A 23,120-nucleotide genomic window follows, 5' to 3' on the forward strand; every position below is an offset into this window, starting at 1 on the left:
TGCCTTCATCTTCCTAGCACATGTATGTGCCTGACAGGAGGTCAATGCCAGCTGGCCTAACCTTACAGTCCGTCAGCCCCCAGAGCCTCCAAGGCAAAACGGTGAGTACGATATCTTTATTTACCATATCATGTTTTATGTATGTGCTACCCATGATAGCACACATCTGACATAGCTTTTAAGTTTGAGTTTTCAGAGAGGTGCCTCCCAGAGAAAAACCATTACTAGTTTTGTGGAACAGACGCTCGTCAGTAGGATTTGGAATCATGTCGCCATTTCAGTGTCTTCCTGATACCTTTCCCTGAACGTCTGACTGCCTAAATACAAGATTCTGTTTTCCAGAATCTTTATAACCTGGGAGGGTGTCTTTACTTTATAACCTGGGAGGGTTTCTTTACTTCATTGAATGTTAATATCCTCTTCCTTAAAACGGAAGTTGGAGTAGTTCCTTAGGGAAACAAATCCAGCAAGCAACTCTGTGTCTATAGTCAAACCACAGGCCTGTCAAGTTTCTCCTGTGGATTTTTATATAGATTAACTACCTTAGAGCAGAAAAGAAACCGATTTACGTATTTATGCAGAGAAAGAGAGACTGTTAGAAATACTAAGTTCAAGCAAGTACTTACCTTTATTATTTCATAGTCAGTGTTATTCCTGTTCACATTGGAAAGGAGTTATGTTACCAGGACACTATTACTCTTCAGATTAAAGAGAAAAGGTGACTTTTCATCACTTCATTTTATTTTAATGGCATTCTTTTATCAGGGGAACTATGCTTTCATACTAGTAGTAGTCTTAATTTCTGTAAAGATATGATTTGAGGACCATATAGTTGTTCATTACTTAAAATCCTCTTCCTGCAGTAATCAAAACAAGTTTATCTTCTATGTATTTTTCAAACATTGTTTTATTTCATCTCTTACATGCTTAGATATGAGGCAGATTTCTTGGCTTTAAAATGCTTGTGGTTTACTTATTAAAGGCGATAGATATTGCTTGACTATAACTAAAAATTCTTAACTGTTGGAAATTTTAAACATTAGATCGTTGATCTGGCAAACAGACCTTAATCATAAGATAATGCTAAGTATCATATTATGAAAGTTTCTCTTCTACCTTGCTCCCTCTAGTGGATATTTAGGACAAAATTTATTTACCATGTCCTCCTTTTGGAGGAATCAATTGTGCCTCTTTTTATTTTGCCACAAATTTAAACATCTAGCAAACTTATTGTAATCTTTCATGCTTTTGAAAATCTCTTTAACTCCATAAGTAATAAAGAATTTTAAGGTTTCTTCTTTTAGTATTTCTGTCACATATCCCTCTGGGTCTTAGGCTATCTAATCCCTTACCCCACTCTCCTTTCTCTCTGGCAAGACCTCTAGAGCTTGATATGACGACATAAGATATGGACTGTCTCACAGTCATGAGGTCACAAGATGTGGTTGGCCTCAGAGCAAAAGCATCTCTTCTTTTCCTGTTAAGAAGTTTCTTCTTTAAGTCACACATGCACACACATTCTTTTGACTGTTAAGAAGCTATTGTCTCCTCTCTGTGGATACTCAGAGAATCCAATAGTAACTGTGGTTTACTTCTGACATTTTTTCCTCTTGAAGGCAATAACCTTTAATGTAACTTCAAGTAACAGTTAAAATTGATTTATAACAGATACAGACTACTATACATAAAACAGATAAGTAACAAGGATTTACTGTATAACACAGGAAACTATTCAATATCTTGTAATAACCTATATAGGAAAATAATCTAAAAATATATATATGTAACTGAATCACTTTGCCACATACCTGCAACTAACATAAAAATCAACTATACTTCCATTTTCTAAAAAATGATTTATGACCCTAATAATATTTTTTTTTTATGGAAAGTAAAGAGCAACAGCAAATGAACAGAAGAGAAGAGAGCTAAGTGTAACGCTGTGCTGTCGGCAAAACAAGTCAGTGTCGGGAACGCATTTTGGCTCGGAAGTTTTAAGAGCACAGCTGTAGCTCTTAAGTGAACAGAGTCTCCCTGTGGTCTCTGTGCAGTTTTTAATCATAACAAAGCTCAGTCAAACACCGAATGATATTTTATGGCCTGTAAGACTGCCAATGACCATACTTTACTGCATTTCTAACGCAAAAAAATATATCGGATTGGCCTGTTAAGGAATTGTATCTACCTTTGAAAGTTTATTCCCCTCAGAGATCAGAGTAACCAATCAGGAACCAAAAGGTTCTCTGCTCTCCGCCAAGGGTGGAAGGAGGGTTTATGCGCACATGGAAACTTTCTGTGTGTAGTAAATACATTTTTTTCTTCCTTAAAAATAAAAACTGGTCTTTTGGTCAATATAAAATATCCTGTGAAAACACTAACAGTGACATTTAAAAATATAACTGGGAAGCAGTTAATAGATCTCAGGTACTGACGGAGCTTAATGATGTGAAGATGTCATCCAAGTTTTACATGAATTTTAATTCTTTTTGTTTTACCTTCTGTTCTCTAAGATAGAGTGTTGGGCATGCAGGTAGTGTTCTATTGCTATAAAAGTCTTAGGTGTCATTTTTAAACATCTCATTAAAATGTATTTTAATAATAGCTCTCATGTACAAACCTTTATAATGGTGGGGGGGTTTTGGCATTGCACTTCTTTATACTTAAGATTTAAATTTTCTCTCATGAGTTCTGAGAAAATGCCTTAATAGACTGTTGTTTTGCTGTATCTTACCAAGTAATACTGTTCCTTCTATTTCTCTAGATATCTATGCATTTATGTATGACCTATCATCATAGTGCCTAGGCACTATGTTTGATGTCAACCATAAGAGGATACTTGCCAAGAAATCTTGGTTTAATATCTGTCACTTAAGACCACAATTAATCTGTTTTCCACTGTTTGGATTCTTAAATTGTACTCCTTCAGCCAGAGGAGCTTACGCTGCTGCTTATAAAGCTGAGACGGCAGCAAGCGGAACTGAGTAGTATCCGGGAGCACACGTTAGCACAGCTCATGCAGCTAAAGCTCGAGGCGCACAGCCCAAAGGTCAGCTATGGAGAGATGTGTCTGTGTGTCTGCTCTTGTCACTCACGCTGAGCCATTCATTATTAATCGGTTTGATCAGCGTCATTCCCGTGAGCATGAGCCCATCCCACCACTGCGGCGACGACATCGGGATCTCCTATTGACCCTTTGAGAATTCCCTTGGTTATACGATATTAAAGGAAAACGTGGGTCGGCTGCATTTCTTCGTAGCCTTCCACCCACCCACTCACCCACCAACTCTTGGTTGTGAGGGAGGAAATGCATGCAGACTTCAGAATACTATTGTCATTCCTCAAACACTAACTACCACCTCCGGTAAAACAGATATTGAAGAGTCCCGTCGTTTCCCATAAAGTAATAAGTTGAGAAGTGATTAGCGTTTTAATAGTACTGCCTTTTAAATGTCAAAGATTAATTTCGTGTGTTCTTGATTTTTAAAATGAACACACGTAAACATTTCTCAAAGGGTTTAATAGCCTCTGGTTATATGAGAAACATCCAAAGAAGTAGTAACATATTGCAGAAAAGAATTAACATGTAAAGCTTCTAACCTTGAGTCTGCTAAAGCCATTTGAAGGATTTTTCTGCTTAATGTTTCAGCTTATATGCATGTCTACTTAATTTCTTACAAAACTAAGTGTAATTTATAATCATTGAATGCATCATCTGTGCCGTTTACAGGGGAGCATGTGTGTGGAAGTCGTTGTGTGCTGTGGTATAATATAGGTTGTGACAAACTACCTGTTTTCCCTGTTTCAAAATTGACCTTTTCATGAATTCCGCACCCTCTTTCTCTGTCCGTTTGTACCTTGATTGATGCCTACTAGAATGAAATCCTTTCACATCACCTTCAAAGGAACACCATATATTTGGATCATCAGGTGGGCCTTGAAGAATTTTTCTTACTTCTCATACCTTATGTTTTAATGTTTTCAATGTAGTACAATTTTCGGGCTACTCAGATATTTCAGTCGTTTTGCGTTAATAGTGTGACTTTTACAAGTGGCAGGCTAAGAGACCCCTCACCAGGGGAATTCAGGAATACCAGAAGAAGCAGGTTAGAAAGGACAGTTGTGGAGATGAGGTGGGATACAAATGCCAGCTCTCTGGAAATTGAGAGCCTGGATTCTCTAGATTTCTTTTTTCTTATCCCAAGAATACTTGTACTTATTGGCTTGTATCAGCTTGGAGGTGACCTAATTAAAGAAATAGGCACGCAGCTGTGAATGCCTTGTTGAAGGCCAGGAGGAGGTGGGTGTGGTGCTCTCTGTATTCCCAAGGGGAGGTTAACGATGGGTAAATGTTGAAAAGTGAGTGGAAGTTGATGAACAAGGACTGACACTCCTAAATGTTGGCGTCTATGAACTTCCATGTTAATATTTAATTTTAATTTGATGAGGATTTTTTATATGTTCTTAAACATAAAATTTCTTCTAGTGGCTGCTTTCTTTTTGCATATAAATTAGGCTAGAATTTTCTTTAGCTTGTCTTCAAAACGTTCAAACTTGAATATTTTATCAAATGAAAGAGGTTACTGCGGAAAATGCTGTAAGACAGTATTTACATATTTATATTTGCCCTGTTTGAAACAAAATAATAATGTACTGCTTTAAATTAGTTATATTTAAAGAGGGATTTTGCATTAGGATGACCCTTGAAAGGATGTTCAATCATTTTTCTTTTAATTTTTAAAAGAAATATGCTTTTGTTAATTTGTAATTTATTTTCCCACAAAATGTTTTCATCATAGTTTTGCCTATTGGAATGCTTTAGAAATCAGCATTTCATGAATCCAAACTCTAGTCTTCACTTCAGAGACTGGTGCTATTAAATTTAACCACAGTGTACATTATACAATCTAATAAAGACATGTTTGCCAACAAAATAGTAAGATAAGCCTTCCCTCAAAATTCCACACTGCCAGAAAGCTTCTAAGATACATGGGGAATAACTTTCTTAAAAGCACCTCTGTCTATAAAGCTAGAGATCGTTCTGACAAATGATGGGATATTACAAAAATTAGGGTTAAAAACGACGATATGAATGTGACTCTGAAGTTATCTAGAATCTCTGGAAATAAACTTAGTGGTTTATTAATCTATTGTTAATTTACTGCTCACCTCAGTAAATCAAAACTGGCATTGCAGACACATAGAACTTGAGCAGCTCTTGGGAAAGGACAGGTAAATATATCGAAAAGACCACCATTTGCTAAGATGATGCCTCTCCTCACCTCCCTTTCCCGGATTGAGCTGTTTCTTCCCTTGGCCTTAGTGGCCCAGATCCAATTGAGGCTTCTGTTCCCGTCCTTTGCTCCCTTGGCAAGGTGACTTCTACAATCTCAACTTTTAGGCGACGCGCTAAGGAGCGCCGCTCTAGAAAGTGGAAAAGGCAAGGAAATGGGATCTCCCCTAGAGCCTCTGAAGGGAGCATGGCCCTGCCCACACTTTGGTTTTGGCCCATTGAGATGATTTCCGACTTCCAGCCTCCAGAAGTATAAGAGAATAAATGTGTGTTGTCTTTTAATTAATTAATTAAAATTAAAATCTCAACTTTGTATCGATCCTCTCTGTTCTGTCAACATGTCAGCAGAGCTTTTCCAGTAACTCACCTTTTTCTTATATTAGATCCCAAAATAGTTATATTATTCCACTTTTAAAATTTTGTGATAATGAGAAGAATTGTAGAATTTGATTGTTTAAATGATGATTTGCATTGAAATAAGACTATTTCTGATGGCAAAAATTGGACCATTTTTAGATAATAATTAGACAGTGCATAAAAAACATGGTGAGGGCTTTGCCCAGAAACTCAGATATGCCTAAATGTGTACATCCTTAAGTTTTCCTTAAGGTTTCCTAAGGAAAAATCTCTCTTTAAATAAATCAAAAAATTTTATGATTTCAAATAATTGCATTTAATATAAATGAACTATTTACCTTTGAACTGTCCTGTATTTTACATCAGTAGTAAGGTTATTAAGTTATGTAGAAAGAATTCTTGGTAATGTTGAATTTTAATGAAATTTTTCATTCACTCAGCTCAAACATTTCCAGCTTTTAATCTTGTTACTGCCAGTAGCCGATTCTAGGTGACCAGGTGTATTTTTATGGGCATTATTGGTTGCCTGGGTTTATAAACTGATTCACGAGTTTTATATAATTATAAATTTGAAAGTAGATTTTAAAACCTGAAAGTCAGAGGCTCTGGTCACATTTTATAGAACTGTATATCATACCAAGAGAACAGATACTAATTGATACTCTTCCGACACTTATTCTGCTTGCTCAAATAAATCATCAGAATAACCTAAGGCCAACATTTAATTGATTTAAATTCTCTTAATCCCTATCACTATTCATGAAAAATAGAACCAAAGGGTAGTCTCTGAGTTACTTCAGAGGTAAATTCATTTCTGATATTATAACAAATAAAAAATAAAAATGCCGTGTCTGAAATTCTGAAGATTTACATATTATACAGTCAGTCGAAAACTCTTGTCTTCTGGTGCCATATCACCATCATGAGGACAAGTCATGTACTGAAGTGTTTTTAAAAATAACAAAAGCTGTACTAATTATATGGTATAATTTTCTTCTGCTTTTTGTTTTATTCTGAAGTACGCTATTATAGTTTATGTTTTTATAGCCCAGTTCGTAGACTGTTCAATGTCTACATTTCTTAAGACGAGCCTAGGTTTGTCATTTTTATGAATTTTAAGATAAAGCCCCAAAGTATAACCTGTGAAAGTATAATAATCCTAACTGGGTACTTTATGAACCTCATCCAGGTTCTATTTCGAAAATGAATAAATACATAATATATCAGTAACTCATTTTCTTCTCATTTAGCTTAGTCATCACTGAACGTTAGAGAAGCTTTTGGGTACCGTTTAAGTGAAACTCGGAAATTTCATCCTACAGTATACCTCTGGAATGGATTTGACATTGTCTTTTCCCTCGTTCATTCCTCTACTACCAGAATATTGGAGAGGGGAGAAAGGCCATAAGTGCAATCTTGCAGTGACCCTGTACTTGCCAGGAAGTTGGAGTAAATTCGAGATTATCAGCAGTTGTAAGGGCATCCCCTCCTGGAGAATGGAGTGTCCTGTTGCTGTTCTTTGACAGTGAGGGAAAAGAGACTGTCTTGATATATTTTCTTTTTTTCTCAGAACAGGGCAGATTGAGCATGAGTTTTAGAGCTATATGACCCTGCTGAACATGTATTTGATGACTAGGAGTTCCTAATATTTCGTGGAGCCACGTGCATATCATCTGTTTGAAGCCAGCGTAACAGGTCCCCATAGAAGCTGACTGTTATCAACCTCCTGCTGTTCAGCTGGGGCATATATATCCCCTTCAGCAGGTCTAACATGGCGAGTAGGGACTTCATTTTCTTACTCTTGTCCCTTACAAGGATTTCCTCCGGTATCTAGTTCTTGGCTCCTGTAGTCTGGACCAGGACTGGTTGTACTGAGCAAAGGAATGAAGCTGGGATGGTAGAAACTAGAGCAGGGGCTGAGGAGAGGGAACTAGGCAAGGCCTCTGTGGGTGAAGAGGTAGAGCAGGGGCTGGAGCTTCTTCGATCAGTCGTAAAGGGAGGATTTATAGGATTGGGGAGATGAGGCCATGTTCCCATCCCTTCATCCATCTTCTTCCCTCCATTTGTTTCTTTCTTCCTCACTTGCTTTTTCTTTCTTTTTCTGTTAGTGATTGCAGAGCAGTTATGAGGGAATTTCTGCCAGCTTTCCATGTAGGCCATGGTAACAGAAAATAAGTCGCTTAAGAACTGAGATGAAGAAATGTGTAGGGGCTCCCCTGGTGACGCAGTGGTTGAGAGTCCGCCTGCCGATGCAGGGGACACGGGTTCATGCCCCGGTCCAGGAAGATCCCACATGCCGCGGAGCGGCTGGGCCCGTGAGCCATGGCCGCTGAGCCTGCACGTCCGGAGCCTGTGCTCCGCAACGGGAGAGGCCACAGCAGCGAGAGGCCCGCGTACTACAAAAAAAAAAAAAAAAAAAAAAAATATGACATTCTGCCTCTATCCCTGTCCCTTCAAGAGTCACTGTAGTTAACTGCATCAGAAACAGCTGCATGAGAACGGGAAAGGAAGGGAAATCCCTCAGTCAGTCACACCTGTGTTGGGGATGGCCAAAAGTTCTTTGTGAAAAGAATATGACTCTGCTACGGATAATTTTATGAAATTCATTTGCCCCTACCCATCTGGAGCCATCTCCCCCACCCCCCAGCATGGAGCATACCTAAGTCATTTCTGAATTTAGCATCAAATGGTATATTCTTTAACACCAGATGGCTAAGGGACCTTATCCTCAAATTTTCATGGAAAAGCTGGAAGTTTCTCATAACAAACCAGTTTGCCATAGTACAAGAAAGGAAAAATACAGCTCAAGCATACCTGTGGAGTTCTTTGTTGCATGGAAATGTTGAAGGTTAGCAAGTCAGTAGCTCAATCCTTCTTTTATCAGCACATTTTTTTTAAGTATGAGCAAACGCTTGAGAGAAGAGTCATTTTTGATCATACTAACCTCTAAAACATCTTGAAGAGTAAGCTGAAGTTTCTAATTTGCAAAAGTTTTGTAGTAGCATTCAGGTTTTATAATGTAATTCTTTTATAAAGATTAATATTTTATGAGCCGTGCGCTAAAACTACTAGTGACTTTTGGAAGAAGTCTGATATTCTATTAATATTACTGGTTGCTGTGGACATTGCTCATCAGCATGCTTTCTGTATCCTTTCAAGAAACCACAATGTAGAAACAGGAGCTCTGACCACTTTTAAACATACTTATGCCAAGGGAAATGCAAAAAGGAACAGTTAACTGGGTGTATGTAATTGGTACTGAAACCATTCAAGGTAAAAATCTCAGTACTTTCTTGCCTTTTGTTCTTGTGTTCATGAAAGACAGCTTCCCTATAAGGGAAGAAATGCTAACAAGATGATTGAAAAGATTCTTGATGGCTTTCATTGTTGTCCATTCAGCAACCTCATTCTATTGAGCTATTAAGCAAGATCCCATTTTCTCTAATATTTGAAGGGGTCCTAGAGCTTCTATTTTTAGGGATGACTGAGAGCTACAGGAGCTAATGTTTCTAGGGGATACAGAAAAGGCATTTGAAAAAAGCAAACTGGAAAATTGAAAGAATATTATTGAACACTTACTGACCCAAACTAGTTACATAGTGTAGAATATCTGTATTTTCTTTTGCTGTGCTATTCAGAGCATTCCTCTCTCTCTCTCTCTCTCTCTCTCTCTGTGTCTCTCATACACCATTCCTCCTTTCTTCTTTTTCTGTCTCTCCCTTCCTCTGTATATTTGATCATAGAAGTGGGAGAGGGAGATGACACTGAGAAAATTCTTAATCAGGATATGACATCACAATGGCAGAATATAAATAAATGGACAGTGGGTAGATTAGAATTTAGAAAGTGGAAAGATTTAATACATGTGTGTCAGTACTCTGATCTCTCAGCCTATCGGATGCTTAACCATTATTATATGGTTCTCCTGTTTCTTACCAGTGACTCATCAGGCCCTTCTTGATAACTGTTTTCACCCCTCTCAACCCTAACTGGGGAAGTGCCCTGTTTCTTGGTGTTCTCTCATCTGAACATTCATCTACTCATTATTTTACTAGTTCTCTCTTCGTTACTTTTCATCTCTAGCCCCTGGGTTTCTCCCAGAAAGCAGAGCCTGTGATGTGGGCTTCCTTGATGTGGGCTTGTTTGCAGGAAGTTTATTTTGGGAAGTGATTCCAAGGTACAGGAGTAAAGAGAGTGAGACTATATACTATCAACTACCATAGGCAACTGGGGCCTCATCTGATACTTGTTAACAAATAGAAACCCAGCTGAACTAGAGAAGAGTACTCACTCCCGTCTTCCACTGACCAAGGGTTGTCCCTTGAGACTAACTCTCTAGCACACTGAGGTTATGCATACATGAGCACCCAGTGGGTTCCCATACACCCAGCAAGACCTGAAACCGAAGATGTGGAGAGGGGCACAAAAGGCATCTAAAACACCACTCTCTGCAGTTTCCGTTACGTAGTTATAGTTGCTCACAGAGATCTCCATTTGGAAGTTCTGCCTTCAGTACATCTCCAGCATGTCCAAAATTAAGGTTGTTATCTGATCCCTCAATTCCCTGACCAAAAAACTGAAAGCAGAAGTGGTTCAAAATAGTGGTCACCTTTAACCCCATTGATGTAACAGACATTTATTGAACACATCATCCTTGGGGAAGAGCTTGATGGACTTCGAGAAGGATTAGGACCTTTCTTTAGCTGTTTGCTTAGACCTAGAGCATAAAGTGGGAAAAGAGGAAAGTCTCCTCCAGCTATGGCTCGGACAGCCTCTCACAGCCTGGTGGATGAAAAGAAAAACAACTGGCAGGCTACTTGGAAGGACCCCCAATGTGATGGTCCTTGGCACCCTGCCTGCTGTTCCACCACTTTGAGTGTGGAGATTCTACAAATTTATAAAAATGGCAGAATTAAGTCATCCAGCCTCCTGGAGTTGTATTACGTTCTCCTAATAGTTCATGTGCCCAACACCAACTCCTGTTAATGCTAACGATACCTTGAAACTGGAGTTAAAAGTACTTTCAAAACACTTTTACTGAAAACAGGAAAATCATGCGATTCTGTAGAACCATCCGAACAGGTTTTAATTTAGCTGGTACATAATATCTGCATGGTGTTTAGTCAGGATCATAGAAGCCACCAAAACACCTTCCACGTACTAGCTCCTTGTTATACCATTTAGTCAACAAATCCTGGCAGCACTCAAAGCACCTGCCTCATTGTCTTTCAGCTAACTCAGGAAACTTCAAACTCCCGGTTCCCTACAAAATAAAGTCTCTTTTTGGTTTGTCACTCAAGCCCTCATTTCATCACCACCAGCCCCTACCAGCCTGTGAAACACTTCCTCCCCCATAAACCCTTTTCTGCAGCCAGCGCCCCATCGTTTCTCAGATACTACAGAAGCACCCCCATTCTCTACAATGTGCACCTGCCCAGCGTCTGTCCATCCTAATAGCATAAGTATCACTTCACAGTTTTCAAAGTGCTGTTATATACCGTGTCCCATCTGCTTCTAATACTTGCCTCTGCAGCATGTGGCCAGTTACTTTTATCCCCAGTCACGTTGAATGACTTGTCCAAAATCACAAAGCTAGGATGAATACCTTGTATTAGTGAATTTTCTTTCTTTTTTAAATCTATTCTTCCTTCAAAATCAGGAGTTGTTCTTGTACCTATAGAATAGTTCTGTTTCAGGTTGCTGATCTTTGTTACCTGAAGAATACCAGCTCTTGGTTATATAACTGGTTATTCTCCTATCTAACAAGACGGGAAAATGAAAACAAAATTTCCCCACCCCTCCGAAAATGCATAATATTTCTACAGTTCCACAGTTGATTTACAAAAGCAGATATTTTAATAAGCCAATTATTGTGGCTTTTGTTTGCTTCTGTCTTATTTGAATGTATTTTTTCAGAAAGTTCATTCAGCAGAGATTTATGGAGCTCAGTGTCAGGCAGGATGTTAGCTTGCAAAGTGGAATTGTAAATGATTTTCAAAGCTCAGGAAGGAAACAAAGTTGAGCATAAATGCCAAAGTCATTTCTGGGATCAACCTAAGGATGTGATTATGTAGTTAAAACATAAGCTGATAAATCTTTGAATTAATGGTAGGAATTCTGCTACTCAGTGCCAATTTTAACTCAGTAAGAATACAATTGCTATTAATAAAACCCAGATCCTGTATCTAGAAGATATTTTACTTTTGATTTAAAGCTCAAATGTATTTTTCTAGTAGATTTACCCATTGACCAGAACAAATACTTTTTTTTAGCTAACAGAGATGTAAGATTTTCACTTTCGGAATGTTTTGTCCCTTTAAAATAGTATTGTTTTATGGTATCGTTTCACAAAATGCTTGCAAAGAAGAGAAATATGTGACCATTTCAAACACAATATTTATTTATTTCCACCATAAAGCATTTTTACAAAATGTATTTTGAGCTTTTTTAATATTTTCAGTTGCCTGTGGATGCCAGGAATAAAGATGGTGGCATCAGATAATACATTACTTAAAGGAACAATTTAAAAAAAAAAAAAAAACAGTCCTTAATAAGGAAAACAGGTTTAAGCCACTGAAGTAAAAATCAGATCTATAAAATGTATCCTGTAGCCAAAAGGATTTTAATTTTATTTTAAATTCTTGAGACTCGTAGGTGAAAAAGGATGAAACTGACGGTAAGTAAATTATATATGTAAATTATTTGGAAAGACATTAGCCTAGACCTTAAAAGTTTCCTTCAAAATATACCACAGGTATATACCTCAAGATGGTGGCTTAAAAAAGTCAGCAATTTAAATAAGGTTGTGTGTAGACATTGCCCTCCTTTTGTTCTGCTGGATTAGGGGTGTTTTCATATTTCTCAATAAATGGACCTTATTCCGGAAGCCAGTACTTAACAGCATCAGTCAGTCTAGAAATGCTCTTTTTTTTTTTTCCTTCTTTTCTTTCAAGGAAATGTCGGATACATTTGACTTCTGTGTTAGTGTCGCAATTTGTTTTTTCTTTCTTTGTTTTTAATATGTGTTTCTCCCTTGAAGAAAAAGAGGATATGTTGTATGGTCTAGCTACATCATTTAAAGTACCACTGATTTTTCTGAATACATACAATAGTAATACTTTCCCAGAGTTTTACATTTAGAAACCATACATAGCATAGAAGAGTTTGTTCTGATTGCTTTAAAATTTCCAAAGAAATAGACCTCCATACTTTGCCCCATCGGCTATAAAGAGACTTATTTACATTCTTCTATTTAAAAAGTCACTTCAGATTTTCCTGCTTCCTGTTAAACAATGCGTGGTTTCTATAGGTAGTCATACCCTTCAATCTCAGGTTCTCGGACTTTCAGAAGTGCCTGGAATGAGAGTGGAAGGCATTTACATTGTCATTATCCAAATGACCTGTTTACAAAGGCCCCTGCATTCCTCACAGCTTCACCCTGGGCATGTCAAATTCTCTAGCCTTTTATTTTTGCCACACATCTTAGAAGTTTATTGATCTAGACACAGGAGGACATTCTTGAGAGATGGATTCTTCAGTGATTAGGCTATCAGGGTTTTTGGCTATTGTTAAGACAGATTCCCAACTTAAAAATTCTTTTTCTAAGGTGTCTTTAAGAACTCAGGAAAAATCCATTTTCCATTTGAATGGAAAATGACAGCACAGAGATGGGTTATCAGTGAAGGACAAAAGCTCTGTAGGGCGGATAGAAATCATCCTGACTTCTTGCACCCGCCCCCAAAAGAGGGAGGAAGCTGTTACTGCAGAATTCAGACTCGAGGAAACTCATTTACTCGACAGAGCTTGGGCAGATGTTTTCCCTTACGGGAATGAGATTCAAATCTAGGGGGAAATTATACTTACTTTACTGGTCTAGAATTTCTAGACTTACAATCCAGTATAATAGCCACTAGCCGTATGTGGCTACTTAAGTTAGTTACACTTTTATAAAAATAAGATTCATTTTCTCTGTCACACGGGCCACATTTCAGGGGCTGAGGAGTCATTGGTGTGGCATGTTGGACTACACTAATGGAGAACATTTCCATCATCAGAGAAAGTTCTGTTGGACAATGCTATTCTAGATGAATCATTATGTAAACTTTTCAAAGAGCAGTTAAGGGACTTCCCTGGCAGTCCAGTGGTTAGGACTCTGCGCTTCCACTGCAGGAGGCTCGGGTTTGATCCCTGGTCGGGGAGCTAGGATCCCGCATGCCGCGCGGCTAAATAAATAAATAAATAGCAATTAAGCCACTACTTAACCACTTCTTAAACCGAAAGGGGGATTGGGAAATTAATCTTCCCAAGGATAAATTATCTGAATGATTGTCCTGGCTTTGCTCACTGCTAGTCTTTCTTCTTCCCCCTAAAAATTATTCTGGAGCATTTATCTCATGACTTACAATATCCTGTTCCTTCTGCATCCCTAGCTGGTCCAATTTCTGTAGAGACAGAGACTTTGAAGCGGATATTAGAAGTTGCCACTGGCAACTGGAAATTGGATTCGTAATAATACCCCACCCCCCCACCCCGTGATTCTGCTGAGTCCACTAATATTATTAATAAGGAGATTCAGTTGATTTTTTAAGGGGGTTAAGTCTCTTAATGCTGTATTTCATACAAAGACAAGACTATTTTAGTCTACATGCAATATACTTGTGCTTAGATCATTAGTTCGAAATTTTTCATCTTTTGATAGTTGCACAGGTATCCTGACCAACATTTTAGTACCAACTCATCAAGACGTTGAAGAATTCCTTATTGGTGATGGTTGAATTGGTCCTCAATGACGTAAATTAGTGCCAGGGTAGGACCATTGTTCTCAAGCCTGATTTCCTGTCATACCTACCGGCGGATCTTTAGAAAGACAAAAACAAAGTACAATTCTCAAGGCTGTCTGCCCCCCAGCCCCCAGTGAGAGTTGCCAGAGCCCACTCTGTTTTGAAAACTCCACAGGTGATTTATTTTTTCTCCTCAGTCAGGTTTGAGAACTACTGAGATAAATAATGACAAGGAAAGCCAAAGAAAGAGGAGATGTCTGGGGTTTTTTTTGAAACATAAAACACTATCTTAGTGCTTTCTAACCTTTTTCCTACATGGCCCACATAGAAAAGTGACAGTAGGTGTGCACACCTTGACAGAAACTTGAGGCCGTGCTGTTGGGAGCGTGTTAGGCACTCTGAGGACTGAGGTGGTCCCCAACTCCAGACACCTGGAACCCTTTCCCAGCCCGCAGGTGTCAGTTGGGAGGTTCCACTCAAGATCCTGCCAGCTGTGACACGGTTGCATAGAATTGTGTTGAGTAAGTTTTTTGGTGATGGGTTTTTAAATCAAGATATTTCTAACAGTAACATCAAAGGATGCTCTATTCATACTAGCCCAACATACCTCAAACCTCAGAAGGAGGCTGGAGTTAAGTATCTCATTTTCTAGGTGGTTTTTGTAAACATTTGGACTTACAAATTTCAAGTAAAAATATGTCTTTGTTGTAAACAGAAATATATTGGCATTGCCTAACTGTATTTCCAAGATATTTCCACTTAAGTTTTCTTATTTATTGCTGAAGTTAATTATGAAAATAGTGTCATCCCCAATTCATACATTCTCATTTTTATTATTATAAAATAGTGGGCCTTTTATAATAGCTTTATAATTTAGCAATTAATTGGAAACTAAACCTGTATTACCGTTTAGTTCAAAGAAGGAATTAAAGCAGGAAGCGAAGCATTTAACTCATTTTCAAGTAAATTATTAAACATCCCCCAAGTACTAATTAGTCTTTCTCTTGCTCTGATTCCTTAAAACAAAAATACATTAGCTATTAGCAGCAGTGCCTTAATGCTGCCTAGGATTCTTGGAGTAGTCAAACCAGAAGAGAATTGCTGGATAGTCCTTTTTTTTAAGAACTGAGCATGAAATTCTAAGGTGCTCATGGAGCATCACGTATTTGGTGGGGGGGAGGGGGGAGTCATATTTTACTGCTTTAATTCAAAAGCTGTTGTATAAAGTTTACGTAGCAAAAGCCAGATAGCATGTGTTGTTTCAGTGTAAATTTCAGAGATGATCAGTTTCTAAGTTTTAAAATACAGATATTTCATGAAACAAATGAACCTGTCTACGAAACAGACTTACAGACATAGAGAACAGACTTGTGATTGCCAAGGGGGAGGAGGGTGGGAGAGGGATGGAATGGGAGTTTAGGGTTAGCAGATGCAAACTGTTACATATAGGATGGATAAACAACAAGGTTCCACTGTATAGCACAGGGAACTATATTCAATATCCTGTGATAAACCATAATGGAAAAGAATATAAAAAGAATGTATATGTATAACTGAATCACTTTGCTAAACAGCAGAAACTAACACAACATTGCAAATCAACTATACTTCAATAAGATAGAGATATTTCAGAGGTGATTTAGTGAAAGAAATCACTAGCCTATTTCTAGGATCTATTTGGAGAGAAAGCAGATCTAGTATTTCCAATTCAGTAAATCTGGAAAGAGTCAAATTTCAGGCAGATCATTGAAATTGTTTAATGTGGACCGCACTCCCATTGTGTGGGATCCTGAGTACTGTGTTTAGCTGGCCTCACCTGTTGCATGCCACGTGCAAGGAGAGTGCCACCACATACAGGACCATTCCCCTGTGCAGATTTTTCTTACAAGCCCAGTCATCCTAACAGCCCTTGGTCAGGTGAGTGTGGTGCCCAGGGGAATTCTGAAATACTTCTGCTGCTTCTGTCTGCAGATAGACTTATCCCATCTCTCTGGCTTGAGTAAAATGAGATTCCCAAGGAGTATGTAAGCTGAAGAACATTCACTGTTACCAGATTACATTTGACTTACTTCAGCACCTTGAGAAAGAACATTGTAGTTACTTCTGCCAAAAGGAATCTTTAAACCAGCCTGTCACCTTCATGTTTTAATGGTATTGTCTACATCAGAGATTTTCAAATTGCACATTATAGTTATCTGGGAATCAGGGTCTTTTCAAATTCCTCAAGTGATTCTGGGTTAAGAACCACTGGTTGAAATAAGCTTGAACTTTGATTTCTGAAGTAGCCAGTAATAAAAAGGAAAGAAATATTAATAAGATAGTCATAGGTATTTACAAATGCATTGGGGCAGCTTACTTTTTTTAGTTAGTTAACATTTCTTCAGTCAATTTCTGACGTGGATACAGACTCATACGGCAGGATAAAGGTTGTGAGAACAGTTCTTTAGATCAGGGCCTCGCTGCACTAAAGGACTCCCAACAGCTTTGAACATGATACAAACACATGTGCTAAAATTTTTTCTTAACCTCTTTGTGTCGCCAAGGGGTGTTTCCCAGAGGATATAGTTGTTCCATTAATCTAGTTTATTTGGTTTTTTTTTTATCCTTGACTAATAACATTTATTTTTTAATGAGAAAAGCAGTATCTGTTCAGTGGAGAAAATTTGGGAAATGTAGAGAAGTATATAGAAAAAAAAATAATGATCTGGTCCCACAATTTAAAATAATTACTGCTAACATTTTTCATTTCTTTGCTGTACTAAACTGTCACTTTCCAAAGATGCCTTCTAATTTTAATATTCTAGGATTTGATATATGCATTTGAAATTTTTCATAATGAAAAACAGTTCCAGAAGTGATCTCTGAGACACTCTGTACACTTTAAATGTTATTTTTTGTTAGACAGAGAAAGACAGATACTCCATGTTATCACTTATATGTGGAATCTAAAAAGTAAAACAAACGAATGAATATAACAAAACAGAAACAGTCTCACAGATGTAGAGAACAAGCTGGTGGTTACCAGTGGGAAGACAGGAGTGGGGAGGGGCAAGACAGAAGTGGGGGATTAAGGTACAAACTGCTATGTATAAAATAAATAACCTACATGGATATATTGTACAGCGTAAGGAATATAGCTAATATTTTATAATAACTTTAAATGGGGTAAAATCTATAAAAATACTGAATCACCATTGCACACCTGAAAATAATATAATACTGTAAATTAGCTATACTTCAATTTTTTAAATTTAATCTTTTTTTTAATGTTATTTTTACTCTTAGTATTTTAGTTTCTCTGTTCCTAAATCAGTGTCTTCCTGCAAGATCCTTCTCAGTGACTTAATATTTAATGATCTTTGACAGGTAAATTAAAGAGTCATTTTTAAATCACAAATGTGGCTTCCCTCTATAATGTACATATTTACCCTCTCAAAGTACTCCACTAAATAAATCAAGCTTGATTACCCTTCTGCAGAAATCATACTGTCTCTTCTCCCTTTATAAATACATTTCAAGTAAACTCCTCAGGCCTAGAGGCTGAACACTAGTCATTGATCTGCTCCACTTAAAGGTGGGAGCCGCCATATTGGCAGACCCAGCCCTTTGACAGTGGCCTCTTTGTAGCGCCAGATTTCCGAGACTCCACGGCAGTTTCAGTTTGCCCTTGAGTGACTTTTACATTTGGATACTCTCTGACCTGCATTATTTCTTAAATATTCATATGCTCCTGACCTTTCTTTCAAACCCCAGCCCCTCTACCACCTCCCCCCAACCCCCCAACCTCTGAGTCAGGTACTCTTCTGTCTAATTTTCATGGCATGCTATTGAAAAGTAGCAAGTATGGATGAGATTGCTTTGAAAATCAAAATTAAATAATACTAAAAAATGAAGAGAGACTTAAGCTACCTATGTTATACAAAGTATGTATCAATGCAGTCAAATGATGGAGCCAAAAACAAAGGCAGTTACAACTGTTCCAAGATCAACATTTGGTTAAGATAAAATAACCAGCGTTCCTTTAAAATATAAGCATGTAATAAGCATTTTTTTTCTGCTAAAGAAAAATTTATATCTATAGTTGTCTCTTTATGTTACTTTCCACCACTGTAAAATTTTTTCCTGTACTGCATATCAACACAGTTCTTACCTGTGTGCATGAGATGTCACCTCTAAATGCCTTGGTCCCTTATTGGATAACATTGGGGAAAAAAAGAAGTTTGAGTTCAACCGATGAGTAGATTTAACTGATGTATAGAAGTTTGAGTTTAATAAGTAAATGTGTAGATTTAAAACCAAATTACTTACCTTGAATAAAACTTTTTAAAAGTAAATTAAACCAGTCATTTAACAACCAAAACAGGTATTATTGACATGAAACATTGGTAACTAGACTGAAAATAAAAATGTCTAGGTATAAAGTTTTCAAGATTTAATTTTTACTTATGCATTTAATCTTAATATTAGTAAATTTTTGTTGCAGATTTAGCTAACTCAGTAAAGTAGCATTTGTTAACCATGATAGAAATGCTTATTTTCTATAATATGGGGGATGAAAATTATATAAACCAAGTGTTACAAATTGCAATTATAAACAGACTTGTCTGCTTACAAATGGTACAAACTTTGTTGGCCTTTTACCATATATATATATATATAAAACTGTCTTTTGAATGCTTTAATTCTTGAGTCCAGAGCCTGCTAAAATAAATATTTTTCTAGAGGCAGTAATTAAGTACAATATAGCTGGAAATGTGAAACATGGTTTCAGCCTTTTAAGGACCTAGGGAGATTCACTTAGTCTTTGCTGAATAAATTTTAATTTGCATATCTTGGAAATCATTCTACATACAGTGTTATACTTTGAGAAAATCCAAAATAGAGTATATATAAGTGTCTATCAAGATTAATAAAATGTGTGATTGTCTAAGTGACAAGATATATTATATTATTTGTAGAGAACTAAAATTTTTCTGAATAACCTTATAAAGAACTGAATATCATTTTAAGCTTTTTTTTTTACTATATAAGTAATTGATTAAGTCACGCCATTTTTCTCCTTTTAAGTTTATAGGTTGTCACCCTTTAGTTTATCCCTTGAATCTTGATGCTTTTATTATCTATTCTAGTATTATAGGAATATTCATTAATTGACAATATTGGTTATGTTTATAAAGTAAAACCTTTATTGCAATTAGTAAGCTTTTTTATAACCTTGGAAGTATTTTGTAACATTTAATACTTGTTTGAAATGGTTTATATTAAGTTGATTCTATGCAACCTTGGGATAATATGTAAACAACTGCACTATTAGGAAGATATTAAAGTAGAGGCTATATTTACAGTGTCGTCTTTCAAATCTAGCTATGCTGTAAACTGATGTTTGCTGTATGCTCCTCCTGATTTGAAATAGATGAAAGAAAATGAACCTATTATCACCATGGTTCACACAATGATTGAGAACTCGGCGCTAAGACCCCAACTGTACCAGCAAGTAAGGTCTTGGACAGTGAATGATACTGCTTTATCATCTGCAAAATCCCTCAGTGACAGTTTTGGTTTATCCTCAGAGTTACTCATAACATTAGTCTTTTTCTTATTCCATTCTTTGTTTCTGTCTTTTTGGAAAAAACGCAATTCATCCGTGCTTTTCAAGATGCTGCAGTTCTTAGCATGGCTTTGCTGAACATTTCGCTGTTGGATATTAAGTGTGCCATTTTCCTGAAGTTTTTGTGCAGAGTATTTGATTGATATGTACTTGGAGGTCTGCAGTACACTTGCAAAATTTTTACGAACTTGCCGTTAATTTTGATTAACTCTAAAAGCATAACTGATTTTTAGGGAAAACTTTAAAAAATATTTTTTTCCTTTCAGGGGCTGCCTCCCTACCCCACCCCACCCCACCCCACCCCAATGTTTTAGGAATAGATTATATTTGTATGGGAGTTATTTAAAGGTTGTTTATGTACTGTGGTATGGTAAAAACTAAAGATAGCCATTTCTTACCATACTGGGAGTATCTTCTCCCCGTATTCTTTTCCCTCTTATGTAGTAGTCATCATGATCATCATATCTTACCCCATTCTTTTCCCTAACTCAAAATATGTGCCATGGAGTTGGCTGGCTTTAATTTAGGACCTTGGTAATCTGCAGATCTGCAAAAGAAGTCATGTTATACATTCCTCTCCAGTTTTTTTGTATTTCATGGTCTAAATGTTCTTAGCTGTGTGTTTTGCAACATCAGCTTCTTCCACTTCAACCCCCTCAAATAACTGTGGCCTACGACCTGTTACAGTATTTTAAAAATCATACAGAGGGAGAAAATTAACTAACATGAAAAATGAATATATATTTTGATTAAAATATGTAAAAGCACCTGGTAAAAAGAAGCACCTTGAGCTCGCACTGGCTTTAAAGGCCTCTGGTTTGCACCGGGCGCCTTGAGGGTCTGCATCATGGGCCTTGTAAACTGGGAGACTGAAACAGTTGGTGGGTGGGTGACTCATTTCTGAGCACAGTTTTCAAAACATTTAAAGTATGTTATGTGACTGAGCATAGTTTTTAATTAGCAATAAGGAGATAAAGTACTAAATATTTAAAGTTAAACAGCTTTTCTTTTCAAAAGAAAATGGAATCTTACCACTCCTTTTAAAGTCACCAGATTTTAGAATCTTGACACTTCATTCCAAAAAGCCACACTGACAGCCTTAGCACTTATTCTGGAATTGATACCATTTTCAGTGTCTGAAGCTGTCAGCTTATAATTTTATATGATGCTGATTGATGTGAGATCAAAGGCCTTCTGTTTTAATAGGTTATGGTTTCATTTTTCACATTTTGTATATTTACAGTAAGAATGAGAGCTGGGATTTTCTGTTCCATTTGGTTTGGTTTTTCTTTTTTTATATTGATCGGTAATCAAGGTTGATGGTGCAGAAGTCATTGCTGATTGAAATCACTCAGTTGCACTAAAAGTTCTTACTGGAGTCCTTCAAAAATGTGGAGGTATCTGAGACTGGTCTTATATAGCATCAGTAACCTTGAATACTGAAAGTAATAGATTCATATAAACATATTTCCTCATCTTGATACTTGAAAGAAAACAACCTGATATTGTATAGAACAGGAAGATCTGAATGTGTAACAGCAGCAGCCATGCGTGGGTATGACATGGGCAGCCAGGTAATGAATATTGACTGTCAGTGCTATCAAATCTAGGGAGGTTTTAGATGATACTTTTCTTTAATCAGCCAGTAGTAAAGTACTTAATTATGGCCGACCATCATTGGTAGATAAAAGTGACAGATGCATTTCTTAAACTCTGTTAATATAAACTTCTGTAAATTGAAATTACATCTTTTTTTTTTCCTCCAGATTTCCATTATCATGTTATTATTCAAAGAAAACCTTTGTGAAAGTTTATATTGTACACCTGATGGTTTGCTTTTCTGACATTGCATTGCAATGCTGTGTTAATAGGTTCCTGAAATTTAGCTGAAAATAAAGTGGCAATATAGTGTTTTATGACCAGTTTTTCTGAATCATAGCCATTCAGGTTTTCTCTCAGGAGAACCTCTGTGTTTACATCTTCCTAGAAGAAGGAGGACACCTGAGAAATTACCTGGGCAGTAATTTTTTTTTTTTTTAAATTTTTTGGCTGTACCACACAGCGTACAGGATCGAGTTCCCCGACTAGGGATCGAACCCACACCATACAGTGGAAGCGTGGAGTCTTAACCACTGGACCACCAGGGAAGTCCCAGTAATTTTCTTAAAATTAGTCAAAAAAAAAGAACCTAAAACTGAATCAAAACAAATGCTAAATGAGCTTCAAGTTGAAAAACTCCTCTGCGTTTATTAATCATTCTACCACCTTTCACGAGTACAGTTTTGTACCAGAATTTTTTTTTTTTTTTTTTTTTTTTGCGGTACGCGGGCCTCTCACTGTTGTGGCCTCTCCCGTTGCGGAGCACAGGCTCCGGACGCGCAGGCTTAACGGCCATGGCTCACGGGCCCAGCCGCTCCTCGGCATGTGGGATCTTCCTGGACCGGGGCACGAACTCATGTCCCCTGCATCAGCAGGCGGACTCTCAACCACTGTGCCACCAGGGAAGCTCATGTACCAGAATTTTTATAACATACTTAATATCAGTGAAATTAGTCACATGATAAATAATTGCTTTAAAGGTTACAGACTAATTAGCAAATACATACAGTCCAACGAGCATTTTTGAGTTTTCATAGAAATTAAAGTCTAATTTTATCAAATATTGCCCCAAAAGTATTTTTTTGTGTTTTGTATATATATTCATATGCTTTTAAAATATATATACACATATATATATTTCACATACTTAAAAAGGGATACTATAGAAATTTGAATTTTAATTGGCAAAAGTGATTTTGTTTTAACTTAATGCCAAACCAGTTTTTAAAAAGATTAAAAGATACCTTACTATGAAAAAGTTCTGACTTTCTAAATATAATATACATATCCTTATATAGTCAGTAGTCTGTATAATACGCTTCTCAGATTGAAGCTTGAGCACTGCTCAAGCTTATATAATTACTATGTAGCCCCCTTTCACTTACTTTTCTAGTGTTGCTGAGGTACCTCAAACAAACGTATTCAAATTCAGAGATTTTTTGCTAAAGATGAGTTTGAAAAATGCTAAAAAGTATTGCCATGAAAC

General features: G+C 37.0%; 1 protein-coding gene across 7 annotated transcripts in view; it reads left to right on the forward strand.

The window, feature by feature from the left end:
- PLEKHA5 (pleckstrin homology domain containing A5) overlaps window positions 1-23,120 on the forward strand; it is a 240,960-nt gene that overhangs the window by 179,574 nt on the left and 38,266 nt on the right. For 4 of the 7 annotated variants that reach the window (XM_060024366.1, XM_060024367.1, XM_060024368.1 and 1 more), the window contains exons 12-15: window positions 18-101; window positions 2,927-3,046; window positions 3,874-3,927; window positions 19,841-19,921. In XM_060024366.1, the coding sequence (XP_059880349.1) occupies window positions 18-101; window positions 2,927-3,046; window positions 3,874-3,927; window positions 19,841-19,921 (339 nt within the window). The remainder of the gene's footprint in view (window positions 1-17; window positions 102-2,926; window positions 3,047-3,873; window positions 3,928-19,840; window positions 19,922-23,120) is intronic. The other 3 variants (XM_060024371.1, XM_060024372.1, XM_060024373.1) reach the window with 1 other exon arrangement.

This window comes from Delphinus delphis, chromosome 11 (assembly GCF_949987515.2).
Source record: "Delphinus delphis chromosome 11, mDelDel1.2, whole genome shotgun sequence".
Classification (NCBI taxonomy): domain Eukaryota; kingdom Metazoa; phylum Chordata; class Mammalia; order Artiodactyla; family Delphinidae; genus Delphinus; species Delphinus delphis.